Below are 23942 nucleotides of genomic sequence, written 5' to 3' on the forward strand. Positions count from 1 at the left end.
AAGTTCAGAATATTTATACCAAATTCTAAGAAGAATAAGACAAAAGCGATTTTTACTCATAAGCATAGAAGCAACCATTTTAAAGAAAAGGTCAACAAACTAAATGCAGCAGTCTATAAAACCATGGAAAACTGGCTTTATTCTAAGAATGCGAGTTTTGTTTAATGTGTAAAAATCAACCTATTTATGATGTCATAATAAAAAGAAAGCTGGTAGGATAAGGTTAATAGATGCATAAAAAGAATTTGACAGAAATCAATATTTATTTATGATTAAAATCTTGTAGCCAATTAGGATTAGAAGGAAACTTCCTAATCTGATAAAGATATTTACCCATAAAAGTCATACTTCTTGAGTAAATGTTTAAAAGCTTACTGTGCAGAATAAGACAAGCATACCCACTATATTTATCACCACTTCCATTTAACATGGAATCAAAGTTCTGGCTGGTGCTAAAAGACAAGAAAAAGGGGAAAAAGTTATGATTGGAAAGGAAGATGTCATTTTTAGTAAACAAATGTGTACATAAACAATCCTTTCCAAAATTTGTAATTATTCGCTTTAATAAATGTATTTTGCAAGACTGCTATATAGATACACAGTCAGCTTACAAAAATCAGTTATATTTCTGTATACCAGCTATTAAAATATCAGTTAAATATTAGTTAAAAGAGGAAAAATAGAAAAGATATTACCATAACAAAGCATCAAAAGTATATTACCTTGGAATAAATCTATGGATAGATGTTTTTGACCTTTATATTGAAAACTATAAAATATTATTGAGAGAAATTTTAAAGGATCTAAATAAAGGTAATTATTTTGGCAGATTCAGGGTTGTAAAAGTATCATTTCTCCATACACTGATTATATTTATTTATGGTAGCCACAAGCTACATGTGACCACTGAGTACTTGAAACGTGGCTGCCCTGAATTGAGCCGTGCTGTGCATTGGAATTCAAAGACTACACTTGATCTTAGCCAAAAGGCCAAGAAGCGATGGAATTCAAAGACTTAGTCTGGTAAAAAGAATGTCAGGTATCCCAATATTTAAATATTGATTTCTTCTTGAGTTGATAATTTTGAGGATATGTTAAGTTAAAATACATTTTAAAAAATTTCACCTGTGAACTTATATTTCTATTGAGCAACACTGGCTTATAGATTCAATGCCATATCAGGCAGAATCATAAAGGGTTGTATATGTTTGTGGAAATTAATAAGCTGATTCTAAAATGTACATGGATATGCAAAGGGCCAAGAATAGCCACCATACTCTTTCAGAAGGACGACATAAGAGAACTTGCTCCACTGTAGGATTTTTCAACGTTGGCACCATCGACATTTTAGACTGGATAGTTCTTTTTAGGAAAAGGGTTGGGGAGACTGTCCCGTGCATTGTAGGATATTCAGCAGCAGCCCTGGCCTTTACCCACTAGATGTCAGTAGCAGCCCCCATTTGTGAAAACCAAAAAATTTTCACAAGATGTTGCTAATTGTCCCCTGCGGTGCAGAATCGCTCCTGGTTGAGAACCGTCTCTATTGGATATCAAGTCTTAGTGTAAAGCAACAGTAATTAAAAGTGTGATATTGAGACAATGAGAAACAATTAGATCAGTGGAACAGAATAGAAAAAACCAGAAGCAGACCCTCACATGCATAGACAATGATTCTATCATATTTATTACAGTGGACTATCCATATGTTAAATAAGTTTAACTTCTCAACACCACACGCAAAAGTCAGTTTTGGTGGATTTTTGACACAAATGTGAGTGGCAATATGATAAAACTTTAGAAAAAAATGTAAGAGCTTATCTTCATGCTCTTGATAGCATGGAATGATCCTTTAAAGAGACATAAGAAACACTAATATGAAAGAAACGCTAATAAGGAAAGAAAGTGGAAATGTATGAAAGTTAGGAATTCTTATTGATCAGAAGACATTGTGAAAAAAAGGAAGCCATAAAGTGGATGAAATTATTTCTAATATGTTTATAACAGAGCTTTTCTTTCCAGCAAATGCAGATAATTTATTGAAAATCAGTTGGAAAAAAGACAAATATTCCAACAGAGACATATTCAAGACATTTGAACCAGTACTTCACAAAAACAGAGATACAGATAGCCAGAAAACATATGAACTCAGCTTGCTTACATCTGCAGGCAGATGCAAAACCAAAACAATGCAAAAGTGGTGAAAACTAGCAACACTAAGTGTTGTTGAAGATAACAACCAACCAAAACTCTGATACAACGTGGGTGAAAGTGTGGCAAAATGACTTTGGCAATCAGATTGCCAATATCTGCTAAGGTCGAATGTATACATATCCCCCATGACCCAGCATGTCCATATTTAGGTAGATCTTAGAAAATGTGTGTTCTTGTGCATCAAGAGACAAGTACAGCTGGGCACGTTGGCTCATGCCTGTAATCCTAGCACTTTGGGAGGCCAAGGCAAGAGGATTGCTTGAGCCCAAGAGTTCGAGACCAGCCTGGGCAACAAAGTGAGAGCCTGTCTCTACAGAAAAAAAAAAAAGAAAAAATAAAAAAGCTAGGAGTGGCAGCATGTGCCTGTAGTCCCAGCTACTCAGGAAGCTGAGACAGGAGGATCCCTTGAGACTGGGAGGTTGAGGCTGTAGTGGGCCGTGCTTATGCCACTGCACTCCAGCCTGAGTGGTGGAGCCAGACCCTATCTCAAGCCAGAAAAAAAAAAGGAGGTGGGGGAGAGGGAGAGAGAGATGAGTACAGTAGCACTCATGGCAGCAGTATTTTCTAAGAAACCCAAAGTAGGGGGTTAAAATCGTTCACTAGTAGTGTGTTCATACAATGTGGCCATAAAGATGTATTTATGGTGACACATAAGTACCATGCACTCTACTGGGCCACTGGAGCTCCAGTTACATCAACAGCATGAATGAATCTTGCAAACATCAAATTCACTGAAAGAAGCCAGACACAAAAGAACATATGTCCCAGTAGCATTTTATAAAATTTCCTTAAACAGGCAAAACTAAACTCTGGTGTTCAAAGAAATAACCACATTGTTTTATAATAGCTAAAACCTGGACATAATCCAAATGTTTAGGGAATGGTTGAATAACTTGTTGTATATTCATGCAACCCAATACTGGATAATGAAAATGAACAAACCTAAACATGGAGCAACATAGGTGAATTTTATAAACACAGTGTTGAGTGATAGACACCAAACACAAAATAATGTATGATTCCACTGACATAAATTCCAAACACAGGCAAAAACTAGACCATTATGTTAAAGTCAGGATATTAGATATTAGTCAGGTGAAGGGAGTGGATATTCACTGGGAGGAGCAGAAGGGTGTCTGGGTGATGGGCATTTTGTGATAATCCCTGGAGTTATACATTCGTGTTTTGTGTACATTTCTCTTTGTGTTTCATCTCACAGTTTTAGAAGATTTAGCAAAGTGAGAGAGAGCCTATTCTGGTTCCTACTGTTGCATGACAGTTGAGCCCCAAAACCGGGGCTTAGCTTGGGAGGGTTTTTGGCTTTGTCCAGTAAAGAATTCAAGGGCAAGCCGGTGGTGTTAGACGGGAATCTTTTATCGAAGGGTACAGCTCCTTGCAGAGCAGGGCTAACTCATAGGCAGCGCACCCAGAATGGGCATTGTATGGGCTCCTGGCAACTGTATTTATGCACATATTTACATGCAAATTAAGGGGCAGGCCAATGCAAATAAAGGGGTGTGTTATTTAGAACTTTCTAGGAAAGGGGCAGTAACTTCTGGGTTGTTGCATGGCATTTGTAAACTGTCATGGCCCTGGTGGGAGTGTCTTATGCTAATGAACAAGAAGGCTATCTTGGGATCACCTTAGTGGCCATCTGCTGGTTCCTGCTGGTTTCTTCACTTCATCCTGTCTGGACCTGTTTTGGTCAGCAGGGTTGTGACCAGAAAACAAGTCCTGCGAGTCTCCCACCTCACTACTGCTTGGGTTCACACCCCAGCTTTGCTGCTCTCCAGCTGTGTAACTTCAGGCAATTTACTTAACAGCTGTCAGCCTCACCTTCATATCTGTAAAGTGAAGATAATAATCCAATCTATTTTGTGAGATTTGTTGTAAAGATTAGACAAATATTGGAATCTTTGCCAAGCTACAAAGCACTTTATAACAACAGCTGCCACATAGTAAGGGCTGAGTAATTGCAAACTCCTGCTATTATTTTTATGGTTACTGTTGCCAGTTTATTTGTTCAGATGAATTGTAAACTCTCATTGGAATTACATTATATTTATAAATCCATCATGGCTCTCCATGTAGATGGGTTTTTGTTTAGGTCTCTTAGAAAAGTTTATTTTACTCACTGTCCTGCATGCTATTTCATAATTTAATCATTAGGAATATATATATATTATATATATATATACGTATATATATAATATATATATACGTATATATATAATATATATATACGTATATATATATTATATATATACGTATATATATATATATATTTTTTTTTTGGAGACAGGGTCTTGCTCTGTCACCCAGGCTGGAGTGCGTTGGTGCGATCATGGCTCACTGCAGCCTCCACCTCCCAAGCTCAAGCAATCCTCCTGCTTCAGCCATGCCCGGCTATTGTATTTTTTGTAGTGATGGGGTCTCTTTATGTTGCCCAGGCTGGTCTCGAATTCCTGGCCTCAAGTAATCCTCCCATCTTGGCCTTCCAATGTGCTAAGATTACAGGCATGGGCCAGTGCACCCAGCTGAAACACTAGGCATTTCATAATTATAAGTAGAATATGCTTTCTCTTGAATTTTGTAATTGCTGATTGCTGGCATATAATAGCTAATACTTGGTATGATACGCTGCTGCCAAGCTTGGTTCTAGATTCCACATGCTAAATGCTACATTCAGGTAGAAACTAAGAACAGAGAGGTAATGATACCTAGTACATGGGTTGGGATTCATTCTGGCCCCAGTGTCCACATTTAACTCACTACTGTATCCTTGGAAAGCTGTTCGTTTTTATATATATATATTTTTTGGTAACTGGCCTAATCTCATTTTTAGTTGATTCTCTTAGGTTTCCAAGAAACCAGTCATATTATTTACAATTAATTATTTTTCGTATATTCTCCAGTAATTCTTATCCTGGCCTTCTTGCTTTGATTATAACTTGTAGAAAAGTGTTTTTTAAGAAAGAGTAGGAATTCTTCTGTTAGTCCAACTAAATAGAAATGCATTTATTTATTTATTTATTCATTTATTTATTTGAGACAGAGTCTCACTCTGTTGCCCAGGCTGGAGTGCAGTGGTGCAATCTTGGCTCATTGCAACCTCTGCTTCCCAGGTTAAAGCAATTCTCTTGCCTCAGCTTCCCAAGTAGCTGGGATTACAGGTGCCTGCCACCATGCCTGGCTAATTTTTGTATTTTTTAGTGGAGACGGGGTTTCACCACGTTGACCAGGCTGGCCTCGAGCTCCTGACCTCAAGTGAGCGACCCACTTCGGCCTCCCAAAGTGCTGGGATTACAGGCATGAGCCACCGCGTCCGGCCCCTCTATTTTTTTAGCCAGTAAGAATAGTGTTGACTATTGACTGGAGAATGTGGATTTTTTTTTTTAATGTTAAGGATGTGTTTAATTAACTGAATTTAACAAATGGCGTTTGATTTGCTCATTCTGTTTTGTTTTAAAAGCAGGGATGGCTTTTAAACAATATCAGATACCTTTGGGTATCTATGAAGATGATCTTGTGGTTTTTCTGTGTTGAACTACTAGTATAATGAATTGTATTACTGTATAGCCTAATATTGAATTGTTTTTGCAATCCCGGAATTTTTAACAAAATGCTGAATTTTACTTGCCAAAATTTCTATAAGAATTTTACATATATAAGTATGAGTGAGATAGGTCTGCAGTTTTCTACTATTTTTGTTAGCTTTTGGCATTGGAAGAATTATAAGTATGTAAAGGGAATCTGGAAGATTTCTGAATTATAAGTATGTAAAGGGAATCTGGAAGATTTCTGTCTTTCCTTGCATGATATACTGCATTTTAGAAGGAACTTTTGAGTACACATGAGTAAATATGCTTGGAAAACATTAATTTCTGGTGTGGCTGCCTAATATTCCTTATTAACGACCTCTTAGTTTCCTTCAATGAAGATTTCAAGTGTTTCTTCTTTTTTATTAATGTTGGAAGTCTTCAAACATAGACTAAAGTAATAAGATTGGTATCATTTTGTGCATCCCTTTCACTTTACTGTTTTTTTTTTCTTGAGTATTTTGAGCATTGCTACTTAAGGTGTGGTTTGAGGGTGGGCAGCCTGAGTGTTACCTGGGCATTTGCTACAGATGCATGTAATCATGTACCTAGAACCACATACATCCCATCACCTTTGCCATAGTCTGTTGGTTATAGGCAAGTCACAGGTCCTGCACCTACTCAAGGGGTGGGTCTCACTTTAGATTTTAAGCCATTCTTCTTATTATTTTTATTTATTTATTTATTTTGAGACAGTCTTGCTCTGTCTCAGTGCAGTGGCGTGATCTCAGCTCACTGCAACCTTCACCTCCCAGGTTCAAATGATTCTCCTGCCTCAGCCTCCCAAGTAGCTGGGATTACAGGTGCACGCCGCCACGCCTGGCTCATTTTTGTATTTTTAGTAGAGGTGGGGTTTCACCATGTTGGCCAGGCTGGTCTCAAACTCCTTACCTCAGGTGATCCCCCCGCCTCGGCCTCCCAAAGTGCTGGGATTACAGGCATGAGCCACCACACCCGGCCTTAAGCCATTATTAATAATGTTGTCCTGAGATTTTTTAGTGTTTTTGAATGTTTAATCATTTGTTTTGGGTTCTAAAAGGGAGCTACAAAGTCAGAGTGTAAGCTTTTTAAAGGCTTTAATGCCTATTGTCTAATTACATTTTCAGAAATCTAGCTTGGCTCAGTGGTGTGCGCCTATAATCCCAGCCCTTTGGAAGCCTCAGGCATGAGGGTCACTTAAGGCCCAGAGTTCGAGACCAGCCTGAATAACATAGCAAGGACCCCATCTCTAAAAAAATTTTTAAACTTAGCCGGACATGATGATATGTGCCTGTAGTCCCAGCTACTTGGGAAGCTGAGGCAGGAGGATCACTTGAGTCCAGGAGATAGAGGCTGTGGTGAGTTATGATTGCACCACTGCACTCCAGCCTGGACAACAGAGCGAGACTCTGTCTCTAAAAAAATAAAGAAGAAAAGAAAGAAAGCCAGTCCCTCTTGTGGTTATGTGGCACACAAATGGCAACATTGATAATCCATCCATGTACCTTTTCTGCCAGCAAGAAATGCCAAGAGATCATTAAATAATGAGGGAGTAGGAAAGAAGACAGGACTTGCTAACAATTCTTGTCACTAACAACTTGGGTGATTATTACCTGAAAGCCTAGAGGGCATTTCAATTAATTTTTTATAGCCTAACACTGTTTGGTCAGTTTATCATTCCTTACTAAATGTAATTCAGTGTGTCTGTGTCAAGAAACCTCTGGGTGCCTAGCATAGTGTTAAATGTTGTGGGGCAGAGAAAAGAAATATGTCAGTATCTCATGTGCCTTCCATAAGGCACGTTAGAATCATAGTGTTTATTTTTGTTTCATCTTTCCTCAAAATATAGCTTCAGTTTACAAAAGTTCATGATGAGTTTTGCCTGCCCTGGGTTCTCTGGGTTGAAAAAGCTTGAGAAACCCTCTAGGTTAAGAGGTGACGTCCACCAAGATAACAACGAAGTTGGCTTTTCCTTTGTTTTAGCAACAACAAACTGTCTACAGACCGACGCTCGTGAAAGCATGGAACATGGACGAGCTCCAGGCCTACGTGCAGCTCGTGTCCCTGGGGAATCCTGACTTCATTGAAGTGAAGGTGAGCCCCTGCTGACTCTGGTGGCCGTGGTGGAGTGACAAAGAATCGTGGTGCTTCGTTGGCCATCGTGGAGTTAAAACCTTGTAAAACTCTAGAGGTCCCAGGAATTTTATTGATGTATTCATTTCATGATCAATATTCATCAAGAACCTGGAATTGTTCTAGGCCTTGGGGATAATAGCAGTCAAGAAGACCAAGCTCTTGCTCTTATAAAGCTAGTACTTTAGTGGGAGGATGGACAGTCCACACAAAGTGAGTCATTAAAAACCATGTAGTGACATGAATATGCTGAGAAATAAAATAGTGTGGTGGTGAGTAATTGGTTGACTTTTACATAAACCTTTATTTCAGACATATACGGAAATAGAGAGATTGGTCTAATGAACTCCCATCCACCCATCACTCACCTTCAAAAATGATCAACTCATGACCCAGAGTTGTTTCAATTATACCTTTACCCATTTTCTCTGCTCTTAGCCCAGATTATTTTAAAGCAAACCACCAAAATTATATCATTTACCCAGAATTATTTCAGCATATATTCCTAAAAGATATCTACTCTTATTTTATTTACTTTATTTCATATTTTATTTTATTTTATTTTGAGACAAAGACTCACTTTGTCACCCAGGTTGGAGTGCAGTGCTGTGATCGTAGCTTACTGCAGCCTCCAACTCTTGGGCTCCAGCAGTCCTCCTGCCTCAGCCTCCTGAGTAGCTGGGACTAGAGGTGCACACCACTATGCCTGGCTATTTTTTGTAGAGAGAAGGTCTCACTGTTTTGCCCAGGCTGGTCTCAAACTCCTGGCCTCAAGCGACCGTCCTGCCTCGGCCTCTCAGAGTGCTGGGATTATAGGTGTGAGCTACTGTGCCCAGCTGATGTGTATTCTTTCGAAACAGTTATTCAGAGTACTGGGCTCATACCTAAAAATTTTCAACTAAAAATTTTAATTTCGTCTTCCATGTGTTTTGTTTTTCCTCTTAGAAATCACTTTGCTGTAGAAAATGGATCATGCATCTTGGCTGATGCCCTATGTTTATATTTTAGATTTTGTTGATTGCATGTTTCTTTGCATCCTGTGGATTGGTGCCTATAGTTAGATCAAGAGAAGATTGATTAAATTCAGGGGTGCATGTGTGTATGGGTTTGTTTGTATTTCAGGAATATTTCACTGGTGGTCCTGTATACTCCAATCAGGAGTCACATAATGTCTGCTTGCCTCTCACATTTTTGCAAGTGTTTCTTTGGGATAGATTCCGATGAGTGTATTGCTGGGTCAAAGGGTAAATGCATATATTATTTTACTAGATATGGTGGTTGACTATTTTAGGGAAGCTTTTCTGAGATGACATTTTATTTTATTTTATTTTAGTTATGTTATGTTATGTTATGTTATGTTATGTTATGTTATTGTTTTTTGAGATGAAGTCTCACTCTGTCACCCAGGCTGGAGTACAGTGGCGTGATCTCGGCTCACTGAAACCTCTGCCTCCCGGGTTCAAGCGATTCTCCTCCCTCAGCCTCCCAAGTAGCTGGTGCTATAGCTGCCCACTACCGCACCTGGCTAATTTTTCTATTTTTAGTAGAGACAGGGTTTCACCATGTTGGCCAGGCTGGTCTCGAACTCCTGACCTTGAGTGATCCACCCACCTCAGCCTCCCAAAGTGCTGAGATTACAGGGTTAGAACTACCGCGCCGGGCCTGAGATGACATTTTAAAAACTGATACGTAAATGGTAAGCAGAAACCTGGGGTAAGGGCGTTCCAGGCAGGTGGTGCTAGTGCATGGAGGTCCTGTGCTATCCTAGTGGAGTGGCTGAGGTTGGCAGTGGCGTAGGATGAATCAGAGCAGTGGGCTGGGGCAGCTTTTATGAGGCCTTTCAAGCAAAGATAAGGGGATTGGATTTTAAACTAAGTTTGATGGTAAGCTTTGTAAATATAGGTGCACTAGGAAAGGGCGTGAAGCTGGGGAGAGATGCAGTCTGATTTGTGATTTTAAAAGATCACCCCACTGCTGCAGCATGGCTTGGTTATAGAGGGCAGTAGAGTAGGCACAACAGTCACAAAGTGAGTGGTTAGTCCAAGCAAGAGATGGTTTGGGGAAGGTCAGTGGGACTAGGGCTGGAGAGCAGTGGGTGCATTTAGGATTCCTTTTGGAAGTAGAACCAATAAAACGTTTTGCTAGATTATAGGTACAGGCTGAACAAAAAAAGAATCAAGAATAGCACCTGGGTTTTTGGCTTAAGCCATTGCGTGGATGGCGAAACTGTTTGCTGAGATACAGGAAACCAGGAGGGAAAAGGGGACATATTTGGGGAGAAATGTTGAGCTCCCTTTTGGCCACATTAAATTTGAGATATCTTTTAAATATCCAAGTAGAAGTTTAAATAGATAATAGGTTTTATAAGCTCGAAGTTTCAGGGATAAGATAGGGCTAGAAATAATGATTGGAAGTAATGGCTTTTTTGGGCAACTAAGAGTCCACAAGACAAGAGAAGTGTTGAGAAAATGTACCCTGTCTGGGAAAGCCAACTCTGCTCATTTCCGTTTATGGCTTTGAAACTGAACCCTGTCTGTGTCATATCAGAGGTTTTACAGCTGTCTTTTGGTGAGTTTAGCTTTTGGTGTTACTCTAGAGGGGTGGGGAGGTGGGAACAGATGAAATCTGCTGTCTGAGTACGTAACATTTTATCTCTGGTCAGGCTGAAGACACTCTTGAAATTGCACTTAATTTCAAAAGGCTACTCTTGGCAGGAGCTCTAATGATGCAAAGATACAAACTGCAGCTGAAAATATATGGATCAGCTTAAGCAAACCTTGCCAACATCAGAGATTAGTGGTGTTTTAATTTATGATTTAGCTATTAAAGAATGCTGCCTCAAATTATGTTGCAGTAAAACCTCTATTATAATAAAGCAGCTTGGCTGGATCTCCCCTTTTTTCATTTCCTTCCTTTCTTCCCCCCCGCCCCACCTCTCCCCCCTCCTTTCTTACTTTCGCAGTCATGTTTTTCTATAAAGAACAGGTATTTTAAATCTGAAAAAAATCAGTCAACATTATTTTTTAAAGAAAGACAGCTACTTGGTAAACAGTATACTTCTCTGATGGGTATTATTTGGTTCACCAAACTATGAACATCACTAGGAAATAGATAAAGCCTTCTGTCTATAGCTGAGATGTTTTGTTTTGTTTTGTTTTTCTGAGACAGTCTTGCTCGGTTGCCCAGACTGGAGTGCAGTGGTGCAATCATGGCTCACAGCAGCCTCCAGCTCCTGGGCTCAAGTGATCCTCCCACCTCAGCCTCCCGCTCCTGGGCTCAAGTGATCCTCCCACCTCAGCCTCCCAAGTAGCTTGACGACAGACGCACACCACCACACCTGGCTAATTTAAAACATTTTTGTATTTATAGAAATGGGGTCTCACTATGTTGCCCAGGCTGGTCTTGAACTCTTGGCCTCAAGCAGTCCTTCTACGTTAGCCTCCCAAAGTGCTGGGATTACAGACATGAGCCACTGCACCTGGCCTAGCTAAGATGCTATTAACAACAGAGTTTTCTTTCCAAATTTCCATTTTACTGTTTTGTCCTTGCATTCAACAATATTTTTGAGCTCTCTCCATGTGATAGGCCTTGTTAAAGCTCTGGAGATGAAACATTTTATGTGAATGTGCTATTTGGGAAATGAATGTTTTATTGAAAATAGGCAAAAATCTATAAAAGTAAAATGACCTACTCTGAGAGATTTTATAATTGAAAACTCTTGGAGAAATGTATAACCACAATTAAATTTTTTTTTTTTTTTGAGACAGGGTCTTACTCTGTCTCCCAGGCTGGAGTGCAGTGGCACAATCTCGATTCACTGCAACCTCCGCCTCCTGGGTTCAAGCAATTCTCATGCCTCCGCCACCCAAATAGCTGGGATTACAGGTGTACACCACCACGCTTGGCCAATTTTTGTACTTTTTGTAGAGACAGGGTCTTGCCATGTTGCCCAGGCTGGTCTTGAACTCCTGAGCTCAGGTGATCCACCCGCCTTGGCCTCCCAAAGTGTTGGGATTACAGGCGTGAGCCACCACGCCTGGCTTAAAATAAATATTTTGATGATAAAATATAATGTAATAAATAACAGTTCATGTTACTTCAGAGGGAGGCACATTCAGTCATGTCATATCTTTGATAAAAGACCCCAGGGAGAAATGTCCTGCAATGAATGTCAAATGCCTGGTCACTGGAGGTCAGTCTCATGCTTTGTTAACTTACCTGTCATTTGTCCAGCAAGTTAATGAGATTCTTCCTTGGATGCTGTAGTCGCAAAAGGGATATTTACAGAATATAGCATACTGCTACTAAGAGGCAAAACAAATTCTAGCATAATATTTATTATGCAGTTCCATTTTTTAAATTTTAGTTTGCATTTTACATCCTTGATTACATTTTCAATGTTGTATGTTCAGATGTATTTATGTAAGAAAAGTATGGAAGGATATCTGTCAGATTGTTTACAGTGACCTATTTGGGAGAAGGGGAGGGAAATGTTTATTAATTTTACTTTTTGTAATTATGTAGTGTGTGGATTATTACAACGAGCATGCATTGGTTTGTATTTCAAAATACAAATGAAATCAGTAAATGGAGAAGGCATGCTTTTCCTGTTCAATAGGATTAAACTACAGAATGTCTGAAAATACATCTTTTTGTCATTGTTGTCTTATTAATTAAAGTTAAAAATTTCTAAAATAGAGGAGTTTTAAAAATCATTGGCTGGGCCTGGTGGCTCATGCCTGTAATCCCAGCACTTTGGGAGGCCGAGTCAGGCAGATCACTTGAGGTCAGGAGTTCGAGACCAGCCTGGCCACATGGTGAAACCCTGTCTCTACTAAAAATACAAAAATTAGCTGGGCGTGGTGGCAGGTGCCTATAATCCCAGCTACTCGGGAGGCTGAGGCATGAGAATCACTTGAATCCAGGAGGCAGAGGCTGCAGTGAGCTGAGATCGTGCCACTGTACTCCAGCCTGGTCAAAAGAGCAAGACTCTATCTCAAAAAAAAATTAATAAATAACAACAACAACAATAATAATAAGACCTCTCCATAAAACATTTGATAAGAACTAGCAATATGGCAGGCTATAACCTCAAACCTCTCTAAGGATTAACACTTAGAAGTGAATCTGTTATGAAAACCATACGTTTGGGAAGGTGCATATCTGTCAGGGCTGTAAGGGAGACACTCTTGGAGCTGGAAGAAAAGAGACCATTCTGGAAGTACTCCATGGTCCTAGTAGACAGGACTCGGGTTTAAAGGACAGAAGACTAGGCCCTTTCACCTTCAATGAAAGGATGGATTAGGGAAAAACTTACCCACGGACACGGTAACACTTGGAAGGCTTGTTCCCTACCCGTGCGCTTGGTAAAAAGGGAAAGTCTCTCCAGGGCCTTACTCTCAAATGGCCTTGGAATTCAAATTTAGTATTATGGTACCTCAAGGTCATATAAATGCCCCCAAGATGTGAAATCAATAATACAAATTGGCCCTAGATTCACAGATATGCCTGGAGCTCCCTGCAGATGCAGACACAATGCTGTTCATACCCTTTGTATTTCAATTGAGTTGCTTATCTTTTTGTTATTAAGTTCTTTGATTTTAAAAGGGAAACACACACGTATGTGTATGTGTGTGCATTCAGAGTACTGTACTGAATTGTTGACAAATTTCTAAATCCAGTTTGAGGAAGGTTTCTAACATGTATGTATCACCCCATTCAACTTCTTTTTCTCATTTTGCTTGTAGCACTAACCTAATTGGATTTAGGAAACTCTTCCTTCCTTTTTCTATCTACCCTGTGTGCAGTTTCTCTTTTGTGAGTCAAAGGAAAAATCATCTTAACTTTGGTCATAGAAGTGGTAGCATGAACAACCCTTGGGTCAGGAAGGGCGACTGTAAATGCGGGAGTGGCGTCATGGCCAGGCATGCCCTCGGCATCTTTTCTCCCTGACATGTGTGAGTGCGTGGTGTGTTTGTGTGGTGTGTTTGTGTAGTGTGTGTGCATGTGTGTTGTGTGTGTTGTGCATGTGTGTGGTGTGTGCACTTGTGTGTGTTGTATGTGTGCACGTATGTGTGCTGTGTGTGTGCATGTGTGTGTGTTGTGTGCATGTGTATGTGTTGTGTGTATGTGCGTGTGTGTGTGGTATGTGTATGTATGTGTGTGTGTTTGTGTTTGTGTGTGTCCGTGTGTGTGTGTCAGATCTGGGGTCTCCCATAGTCTGCACTTACTAGAGTCTCATGTGGGGTGAGAGGCAGTGCCCAGTTTTGATACCTACGTAAAATGTGCCAATGTAGCCTAGGACAGGTTATTCATCCTCCTTGAGCCTAAATTCTGTCAATATTAAAATTAGCATAAGAATATCTCTTTAATAAGTTTGTTTTGAGAATTCAATGGGGTAATGTATGCCCAGATTCAGTAAGTTTTTAGATCACTTTCCATTAAGCACATTTATTTAAACGAAATCAATAGAGGCTATTGCTTTATCATATCGATTTCCTCTTTTCTTTCCTTACCAGTCTTGTAAAATATTTTTCTGCTGTATTCCTTGTAAATTAGCATGTATCTTAGCTTCATTAGGCTTAAAGAGGCCTTTATTTGCTAGCCTGAGAATCTTCCTTGTCATTATTTGCTTGCTTGCTTGTGAAAAGGTTTCATGTTACAACCATCTGTCTTGCTGAAAACTTTTGTAACACAATCCATTTGTAAATGAAATACTGTCTGTGTGTTCTCTGCCTAGCATTACACCTTGAGAATAGGACGTGCTCAGTAATTATTTGTTGTCAAATGATTTAAAACTACTTACTGTTGGCACCCTAGCTGTGTGTTAGTGCTCAATCCTTGCAGAATGCACCCTGCAAAATGATTGTCTTAGCATAGCCTCACTCTCTCCCACAAAGGTGAGGAATACTGTCAGTTTTTCTTATACGTAGCAGTCCCTAACCAGCGTTTATCAGCTGGTTCATACCTGTTACAGAGTAGAAAACTCCTGAGTCATGTGAATGAAATTTTGTATTGGATTAGAAAAGAGTTGTGGAGTTTAATGTCGTAGGAGAATGTCTGACTTGATTTTTTGATCATTTAGCATAGATTGATTTGGGGTGCCAAGAAGAGCAAGGCACAGCCCCTGCCCTCAAAGGGCTCAGAGTTTTGACGCTTCTTTATACCAGTTACCTGGTAACAGATAACTACACAGGATGTGATAAGATCAGGGTCAGATAGCGCAGAGGTTCCTGAATGGAGGTTAAAGAAATGATGGGTCGGTTTAGCCAGGTGCAGACAGGATGCTGAGTGGGCAGTCCAGCTCTAGAGTTACTTGTGCATATGGCCAAAGACAGGGGCTTGAATGGCTGATGGTCCATTGTTAGCGCAAGCTACGGAGGCAGGTGAGGAAGGCCTCGTGCCGTGGTGAGAAGCTCAGGCTGGTTTAAAGGGGAGTTATTGAAGCATTTTTAGGATAAAGGAATGAAGTATTTGGGGTATATTGTGGGGGAAAAAAAATCATAAAGTCATTATTTATTTTCTCATCAAACTATAGGTGACAAAAACAGTATTAGGAGTCTTTTGACACCCAGTTGGTTTAATTAGAATATCAAATAGTCAAACCAGCAAAATACTGCTTTTCCCACAGACCATGAATCCCAAGGCAGACTCTCCAAGCAGCCAGTGAGGAAGACTTTATGGCCCCTTCTTAGTCTGTTTGCATCACTATAAAGGAATACCTGAGGCTGTGTAATTTGTAAAGAAAGGAGGTTTGTTTGGCTCATGGTTCTGCAGGCTCTACAAGAAGCATGGTGCCAACAGCTGCTTGTGGTGAGGGCCACAGGCTGCTTTCAGTCATGGCAGAAGACAGAGAAAGAGAGACAGACGGACGGACAGAGAGACAGACAGATGGACACTGCCCTTGTGACCCAAACACCTCCCACTGGGCTCCACCCCCAACACTGGGGATCACATTTCAGCATGAGGTTTGAACACTCAGATAGCCACAGTATAGCAGCCCCCATCTCCTAGGGCAGTGGGGTGGGTCCAAAAGCCACAGGTTATAAAAGTGTGGGTTATGCTTTTCACTGCAAACTCAAGGATGCATAAATGATCCTGTTCTTCACGAACATTCTTGGGGTCTGCTTGTTACTCCTCAGCCTGCAGATTCTGATGTGAGTGACTTGGCTTTTCCATCACCACGCTGTACCCATCTATTTTCTTCAGACTGTTCTTTATTCAGAGTTTTGGGTGAAGAACTTGCTGCTTCTGATAAATGGAGTTGGGGGTGAGGGTGAGGGTGAGGGTGAGAGTGGGTGAGAAGGTGGCAGACAGCTGTGATATGAAGGGAAAGTTTTAGATAATTCTGTGCTCAGGAATAAAGTCAGGGCAAGCCATCAGTAGACTAGAGGGTAGGATGAAGTGGGGCAGTCGCAGCAGAGAGAAAACCAGACAGAGCCATTGGGCTCTGAGTGAGAGCTCGGGGTCCCTGAGGTGACCCCCAGTCTAAGTCACCAAGAACATTTTCTGCCCAGAGCATTTCTGTCACGGTGCAGCCTCTGGCTTTGCGGTTGACTCAGGAAGTTACCCAGGACTGCTTCCCTCAGGGGGTTTTGTTGTTGTTGTTTGGTTTTTGTTTTGTTTTGTTTTGAGACAGAGTCTTGCTCTGTTGCCCAGGCTGGAGTGGAGAGGCACTATCTCAGCTTGCTGCAATCTCCGCCTACCGGGTTCGAGCGATTCTCCTGCCTCAGCCTCCCAAGTAGCTGGGATTACAGGTGGGCACCACCACGCCCAGCCAACTTTTGTATTTTTAATAGAGACAGGGTTTCACCATGTCGGCAAGGCTGGTCTCGAATTCCTGACCTCAAGTGATCTGCCCGCCTCAGCCTCCCAAAGAGCTGGGATTACAGGCATGAGTCACCGTGCGTAGCCTCCTCAAAGGGTTTTATCTGGCAAAAATGAGAACTTTTATGTGAAAATACCATAAAGCATCATAGAGTCGTAAGGAATGGGTGGAGTCATGATAATGAACCGCAGCAGGCATTCTCTCATTCCATTCCCAAACTAAATCTCCCCTCAGTGTTTCATGGCTATTTTTGCTGAGTAATAAAATATTAAAATATTTTCAAAAGCTGTTCTCACGAAGACAAGATCTTATCTAACAACTCTGATTCAGTGAACTAACTTTTTAAATATTAAAAAGAAAGTCCTTTGAAGTAGCTACTGCATACATGGTTGTTTGTGTAATCCACACATAAGCAGTATTTAAATTGAGATAGAGTACACTTTTATGACTAATGCTTATCAATAAATAATTTTCATGTTTTTTATGCACTTGGTAAGGCTAGCAGTTTTTCAGCCATGCTTTCGTAATGATTTCTTGAACCATATCATTATTTTCCTTTTTTATTCACCTTAAGCTCTGTTACTGAGCAAAAGGGGCTCACTGCCTGATGCTCTGGAAGCCAATACTAATTGACATAGGGTTTTTGAGGGGGGAAAAGAAAGCTTTTTTATTGCAAGTCGACTAATAAAGAGACACTAAGTCCAGCTCAAATTTGTCTTCCTGTGCAGGTTTTAAGGCAGTGATTTTATTAGGGGATGGATTCTCAGATTAGTAAGTGATTGGTGGAAGGAAAGGGAGATCTGGAAAGTCCTCGGACACGCGCAGTTGTCTGTTTGATCATGCTTGCTCGTGGTTTGCATATGCAAATTTAGGGGGAGTTAGTATGAAATGTGGTGGAAATTCGGGCTGTGACGTCAGCAAGCTCTTTCTACTCAGACTCCATTGGCCATGTTGGTTCCAACCAATTTCATCCATTTTTTTTAAATCTCACAAGCAGAGGGAGTTTCAGCAGTTTTAGCAAGTTGTTTATTTTCTTACACTGCCATCCTGCAAACACAAGGATTTCTGTTAGTCGTTGGTTTCTTTAACTCTGTGGGGCACAGTTTCAGCTCCAACTCCGTTTAATGAATTCTCTAAATCACTGGGCAAACTGAGAAGATTCTCTTGTTTATTGTAATTAAGCTGGGTGGCTGTGGTTTATATTCCACAAAGGCCATCACAGTTTAGTGCACCAGTCATCTGTTTGAACAGCTGTCTTGAGTCGAGTGTTTGGCAAAGCTCATGTGAGTCTTCATCCAAGTCCCAGCTCTGTCATCAGGGTCAGGGTCACTCTGCTCATTTGTTGGTTTTTAAAAATTAAGTGTTGGCCAGGCGTGTTGGCTCACACCTGTAATCCCAGCACATGGGAGGCCGAGATGGGCAGATCATTTGAGGTCAGGAGTTCAAGACCAGCCTGGCCAACATGGCAAAACTCCATCTCTACTAAAAATACAAAAATTAGCTGGGCATGGTGGCACATGCCTATATTCCCAGCTACTTGGGAGGCTAAGGCAGGAGAATCGCTTCAACCCAGGAGGCGGAGGCTGCAGTGAGCCGAGATCAGGCCACTGCACTCCAGCCTGGGCAACAAAAAAAAAAAAAAAAAAAAAAAATTGTCATTCTGCATTCTCCAATTTGTCTGTGGTGTGTGTGTGTGTCCTGTCTTTATATGTATTTGTGTGTGTTTGTGTGTGTGTGTGAGTGAATGTGTATAAGGGGTGCACATGCCTTTCTCCCCACTCCCTCCCAGTTATTCCCCACTTAGCGGAATCATTTCTGGGATTTTCTCAACAAGTTGTTGAGAAAAGTTTGATTTGTGGGTATTTGAAGAGCCCACAGAGTTAAGATTTATTTCAAGAAATAAATCTTTTAGTATTAGAAAATTAATCATTTTACCATTATGTAATTTACCAAATAAAGAACTTAGTTATGAAATTCTGGGGTCTTGTGTGCCTTGGCTATTAGGTAGAGTCCAAAAGAGTTAGATAATTTAACTTTCTGCAGTTGTACTTAAGAATTTCTGTGTTGGTGAAATACATGTGTATATGTAGTTGTGTGTAAAGGTATATAGGTACATGCACAAATATATTTCCCTTTTGGCATGATTGTTTATGTAACCACATTCAAAGTGCATTACAAAATGAACTCCTTAAAGAATAATTTTAGGCCAGGTGTAGTGGCTCACACCTGTGATCCCAGCACTTTGGGAGGCCGGGGCAGGTAGATTGCTTGAGGCCAGGAATTCAAGACCAGCCTGGTCAACATGGCGAAACCCCATCTCTACTAAAAATACAAAAATTAGCCAGGCGTGGTGGCAGGCGCCTGTAATCCCAGCCACTCAGAAGGCTGAGGCACGAGACTCTCTTGAACCAGGAAGTGGAGGTTGTGGTGAGCCGCGATTGTGCCACTGCACTCCAGCCTGGGCGACAGAGCAAGACTCTGTCTCAAAAATAACGATAATAATAATAATTTTAAAGGGATCCTTATCTGTCACTTTAAGGAAAAAGTTTGCCAGTTTCAATCTCAATTATACTAGAAAATGGAAGCTCAGCTTATTTTCCCAGTGAATCAATTACTTGGTCAGTGAATTTTTATGAGTGTCCACTATGCCCCCATTATTGTCCTAAGGGGTGATAACCCCTTCATAATTCCTCAATTATAGTGCACAGATGAATCTGAATCAAAAGACATGCTATTGATTCAAATACATTATTGTTACCAGACAGCCTAGATTGTGACAACGGTAGAAAGCGCAGGTACTTAAGCCCCAGCAATGTCATAGAGTAGCAAGAGCATCAGCCTGCTGTCTTTGTCAGTAGCTACTTGTATGGTCTCCTAGGCAGATTTTATCATCTCTATATTCACTTCCTTCACTGTAAAATACGGACTGGATTGCATTGGTTGACCTCAAGAAGGCTTTCCGGCTCTGAAAGTCTTCTTCTATGACATGCAGGTAGGTCTGTAGTCATCTCTGATGGTTATACTGTTTCCACAGGGTGTTACCTACTGTGGAGAAAGTTCAGCAAGCAGTCTTACCATGGCCCACGTGCCCTGGCATGAGGAAGTGGTACAGTTTGTCCGCGAGTTGGTGGATCTGATCCCCGACTATGAAATTGCATGTGAACACGAACACTCTAATTGCCTCCTGATAGCACACAGAAAGGTAAGAATAACTCAAACATGGATTCTTCTGTTCCCTGACCCTGCCGTTCTTTCCTTCTCTTCTCTCTTTATTTTCCTCTTACATTGTTATAGGGATTATCTGCTTGCTTGCTACCTTTCCCAAAACAAAAATAAGAAAGCACTAAATTCTGTCTGCTGGGCTCATAAACTCTTTTCCATGTGAAATTGCTTCTTGTTTAGCCCTCCTCTGGACATCTTGAAGTACTTTCTGGTTTGCAATTTTTAGAAGGTGCATGCTAACAAAACAAAAGCAAAATGCCCTTGTAATAACCTCTAGTCCTTTCCTGGAATGACAGGGAAAAGCTAAAATAGTAAATAGTCCCCATATAGGTTTCTAGCTGTCAGAAGCAATATTGAGGTATCTATCAAATTTTAGATTGCTTGAATCTTGGCATCTGGAGAATTTTGTTTGGGATTTTAGTTTATAACACTATTTCCATTTTTCCCCCTTTAGTCCTTTTATTACATAGAACAAGTATATGAATCTAGTATCTTTCTTAAGTAAATAACTCCTAGCAAAGGAAAAATCCAGTTCTTGATAGAGGTGGGCCACTAAAATAATTTGCTAATTTTCTGGAGAAGTTCTGGAAAATTTCTTAGTCTTTATTTCTTTAAATACTTATTCTTTCTCATTATATGTTCTCCTCTAGGACTCCAATTAAACATATGTTAGACGTCATTATATTTATTTTTTTATATCTCTTGCCTTCTCATTTGTATTTTTTGTGCTTTTTGTCTCTCCATCTCTCCATATTTCATTTTGGGTAGTTTCTATTGATTCATCTTCCAGTTCACTAAGTCTTGCTTCAGCTGTGTCTCCTGTGCTATTAAATTCAACCATTAATTTCTTAATTTTGTATTTTATGTTTTTTTAATTGTATAATTTCTGCTTGGTTTATTTCAAAAATGCTATTTTGTATAATTTCTATTTCCCTGCCGAAGTTTTCAAGCTTGGGTTTTATCTTCTTGAGTACTGGAAGTGAGTTGTTTTATGGTTTGTATCTGATAATTCCAATGACTAAAGTTCCTGTGGGCGTGTGTCTGTTGTCTGTCATTTCTGCAGGTTCTCATTCATGTTGCCTTGTCTTCTCCAGTGCCTTGTTACCTGTGATTGCATTCTGTACATTGTATTTAGAAGATTATTTCTAGAAATCAAGTCAAGCCTAGGATCAGAAGATCTCTTCTGAGGTGTTTTAGATATGTGATTTAACCCTCTCACTTTTTCCGTATGGAATCTGAGGTCTGAACGGTGAAGAAACTGGCTTAAATGGCTGTGTCAAACTGGAATCACAGCCTTCTCTCCCTCTAGTCCATTGATCTTTTTTATACTACAAGGCATCTTTCAAAACCATTGGCAGTGTTCAAAGGAACATTTAAAACAGGACAATTTAATTTTAGTCTAATCCTTTACTTCAGTCTGTAAGATTTCTTCTCTTTTCCCATGAGGATAGAGGAAATAGATAGCAAACCATCTCATTCAAGCCAATTCAGTTCTTCAAGTGTTTATTGAATGCCTGCTGAGTTCTGGACACCAGGCTGTGCAGCAAGGGACACAGTGCTCAGACATGAAGAATGGAAAGCCACAGGGTTAATTGAAAAGTAGACTTGGCACAAATCTTACACTGCCACTTGTTGACTAGGTGACTTTGTGCAAGTTCTTTCATCTTTCTGTAGTGTAATGAATGAGAAGAGATTATGCGTGGAGTCAGATTGATTAGAGGGCTTTAATCTTGGCCCCTGTCTAGCTTTTCATCTGGAAAATGGGTATATTGCTAGCCGAGGCCATTGTTATGAAACACTTTGTTAACATAGCTTTGTTAATACATTGTTAACACAGCACCTGGCTCATAGCATGATTCAGTTATTGCTGCTTCAGTTATTTTTATTTTTATAAAACCACCTGATTTGGTGAATGCTTAATATGTGACAGACACTGCCAAGTGTATTTTTAAATCCTCACAGCATCCCTACAAGGTAGGTACTATCAAGACCTCTGTGTTTTTTTTTTTTTTTTTTTTTTTTAAGATGGAGTCTTGCTCTGTTGCACAGGCTGGAGTGCGGTGACGCAACCTCGGCTCACTGCAACCTCTGCCTCCTCCCTTCAAGCGATTCTCCTGCCTTAGCCTCCTGAGTAGCTGGGACTACAGGCGTGAGCCACCACACCCATCTAATTTTTGTGTTTTTAGTAGAGACGGGGTTTCACCACGTTAGCCAGGCTGGTTTCGACCTCCTGACCCCAAGCGATACGCCTGTCTCAGTCTCCCAAAGTGCTGGGATTACAGGCATGGGCCACCATGCCCAGTCTGACCTCTGTCTTATGGATGAGAAATTGACACATCAAAGGGTTCAGTAACTTGTTCAAGATGAAACAGCCAGTAAGGAGTAGAAATGGGATTTAAGCCCTGGCATCTGACTCCAGAGCCTGTATTCCCTTCTTTCCTTCCTTCTTTCTTTTTCTTTTGTTTTAAATTTGGAAATTATTTCAAATTTACAAAAAAGTGCAATGATAAAAATAGAACAAAGGACACAGATTTGCAAAATCACCTGTTACCATTTTTCTGCCATTTGCTTGTTCTCTTGCTCTCTCTCTTTTGCTCCCGTTCTCTCTTGTTCTCTCTCCCTCCCTTCCCCACCCCCGCCCCCTGCCCCCCAGCATACATGTGCACACATTGTCTTTTCTGAACCATTTGAGGAAATGTTGCATTGGTCATGGTCCTTTGCCCTAAATGTTTCAGTGTGAATTTCTTAAAACTAGGAATATTTTCTCTTACAACCACGATACAGTTATCAACTTCAAAATTGTAAACTGATACATGACTTTAATCTACCATCCATATTCAAATTTTGTCAGATCAGCTTGTAATGTCCTTTATAGCATTTCCCCCTCCAGTTCAGGATCTACTCTATAGGAGTCAGCCAACTTTGTTTATAAAGAAAATATGGGCCCGGCGCGGTGGCTCATGCCTGTAATCCCAGCACTTTGGGAGGAAGGCTGAGGTGGGCAGATCACTTGAGGTCAGGAGTTCGAGACCAACCTGGCCAACATAGTGAAACTCCATCTCTAATAAAAATACTAAAATTAGCTGGGTGTGGTGGCGGGGGCCTGTAATCTCAGGTACTCAGGAAGCTGAGGCAGGAGAATCTCTTGAACCCGGGAGGTGGAGGTTGCAGTGAGTCGAGCCTGGACGACTGCACTCCAGCCTGGGCGAAAGGGTGAGACTCCATCTCAAAAAAAAAAAAAAAAAAAAAGAAGATATAAAGTAAATATTTTAATTTTTATATAAAGTAAATATTTGAGGTTTGCAAGGCACATACAGCCTCTGTCAGATATTCTTCTTTGCTTGTTTACTCATTTTACAACCTTTTAAAAATGCAAAGACTGTCCTTAAAACAGGTTTGTGAGCTAAATGTGGCCAGATTGGGCCTACCAGCCACAGTTACCCAACCCCTAATCTAGGCAGATACTATATTTTCTTCTCAAGTCTCTGTAGTCACCTTCAATTTGGAACATTTCCACAGTCTTCCTTTGTCTTTTATGATGTTGCTATTTTAAAAGAATACAGTTCCCCCCTTCCCTTTCTTTTAATAGAAATGTTTCTTGGTGAGGTGCAGTGGCTTACACCTGTAATCCTAGAACTTTGGGAGACCGAGGCAGGTGGATCCCTTGACCCCAGGAGTTCAAGACCACTCTGGGCAACATAGTGAGACTCCATCACTATTTAAAAATAGAAAAATTTCCTGGGCGTGATGGCACGAACCTGTAGTCCCAGCTACTTAGGGGGCTAAGGTGGAAGGATCATCTGAGCCCAGGAGGTCAAGGCTGCAGTGACCCGTGATTATGCCATTGCGCTTTATTCTGGGCAACAGAGTGAGACCATCTCAAAAAAATAAATAAATAAATAAAAGAAATGGTTTTTGTTTTATATTTGCCTGATTTTTCCTTGTGGCTAGATTGAGGTTGTATATCCTCA

At 40.5% G+C, this 23942-nt stretch overlaps 1 protein-coding gene across 1 annotated transcript in view; it reads left to right on the top strand.

Moving 5' to 3' along the window:
• The window catches only part of TYW1B (tRNA-yW synthesizing protein 1 homolog B), a 265501-nt gene that overhangs the window by 201693 nt on the left and 39866 nt on the right, over positions 1–23942 (top strand). Inside the window, 2 exon segments of the mRNA XM_054687593.2 lie at positions 7773–7883; positions 19784–19951. Coding sequence (XP_054543568.2) covers positions 7773–7883; positions 19784–19951 — 279 coding nt within the window.

The sequence above is a fragment of the Pan troglodytes genome, chromosome 6 (genome assembly GCF_028858775.2).
Source record: "Pan troglodytes isolate AG18354 chromosome 6, NHGRI_mPanTro3-v2.0_pri, whole genome shotgun sequence".
NCBI lineage: Eukaryota > Metazoa > Chordata > Mammalia > Primates > Hominidae > Pan > Pan troglodytes.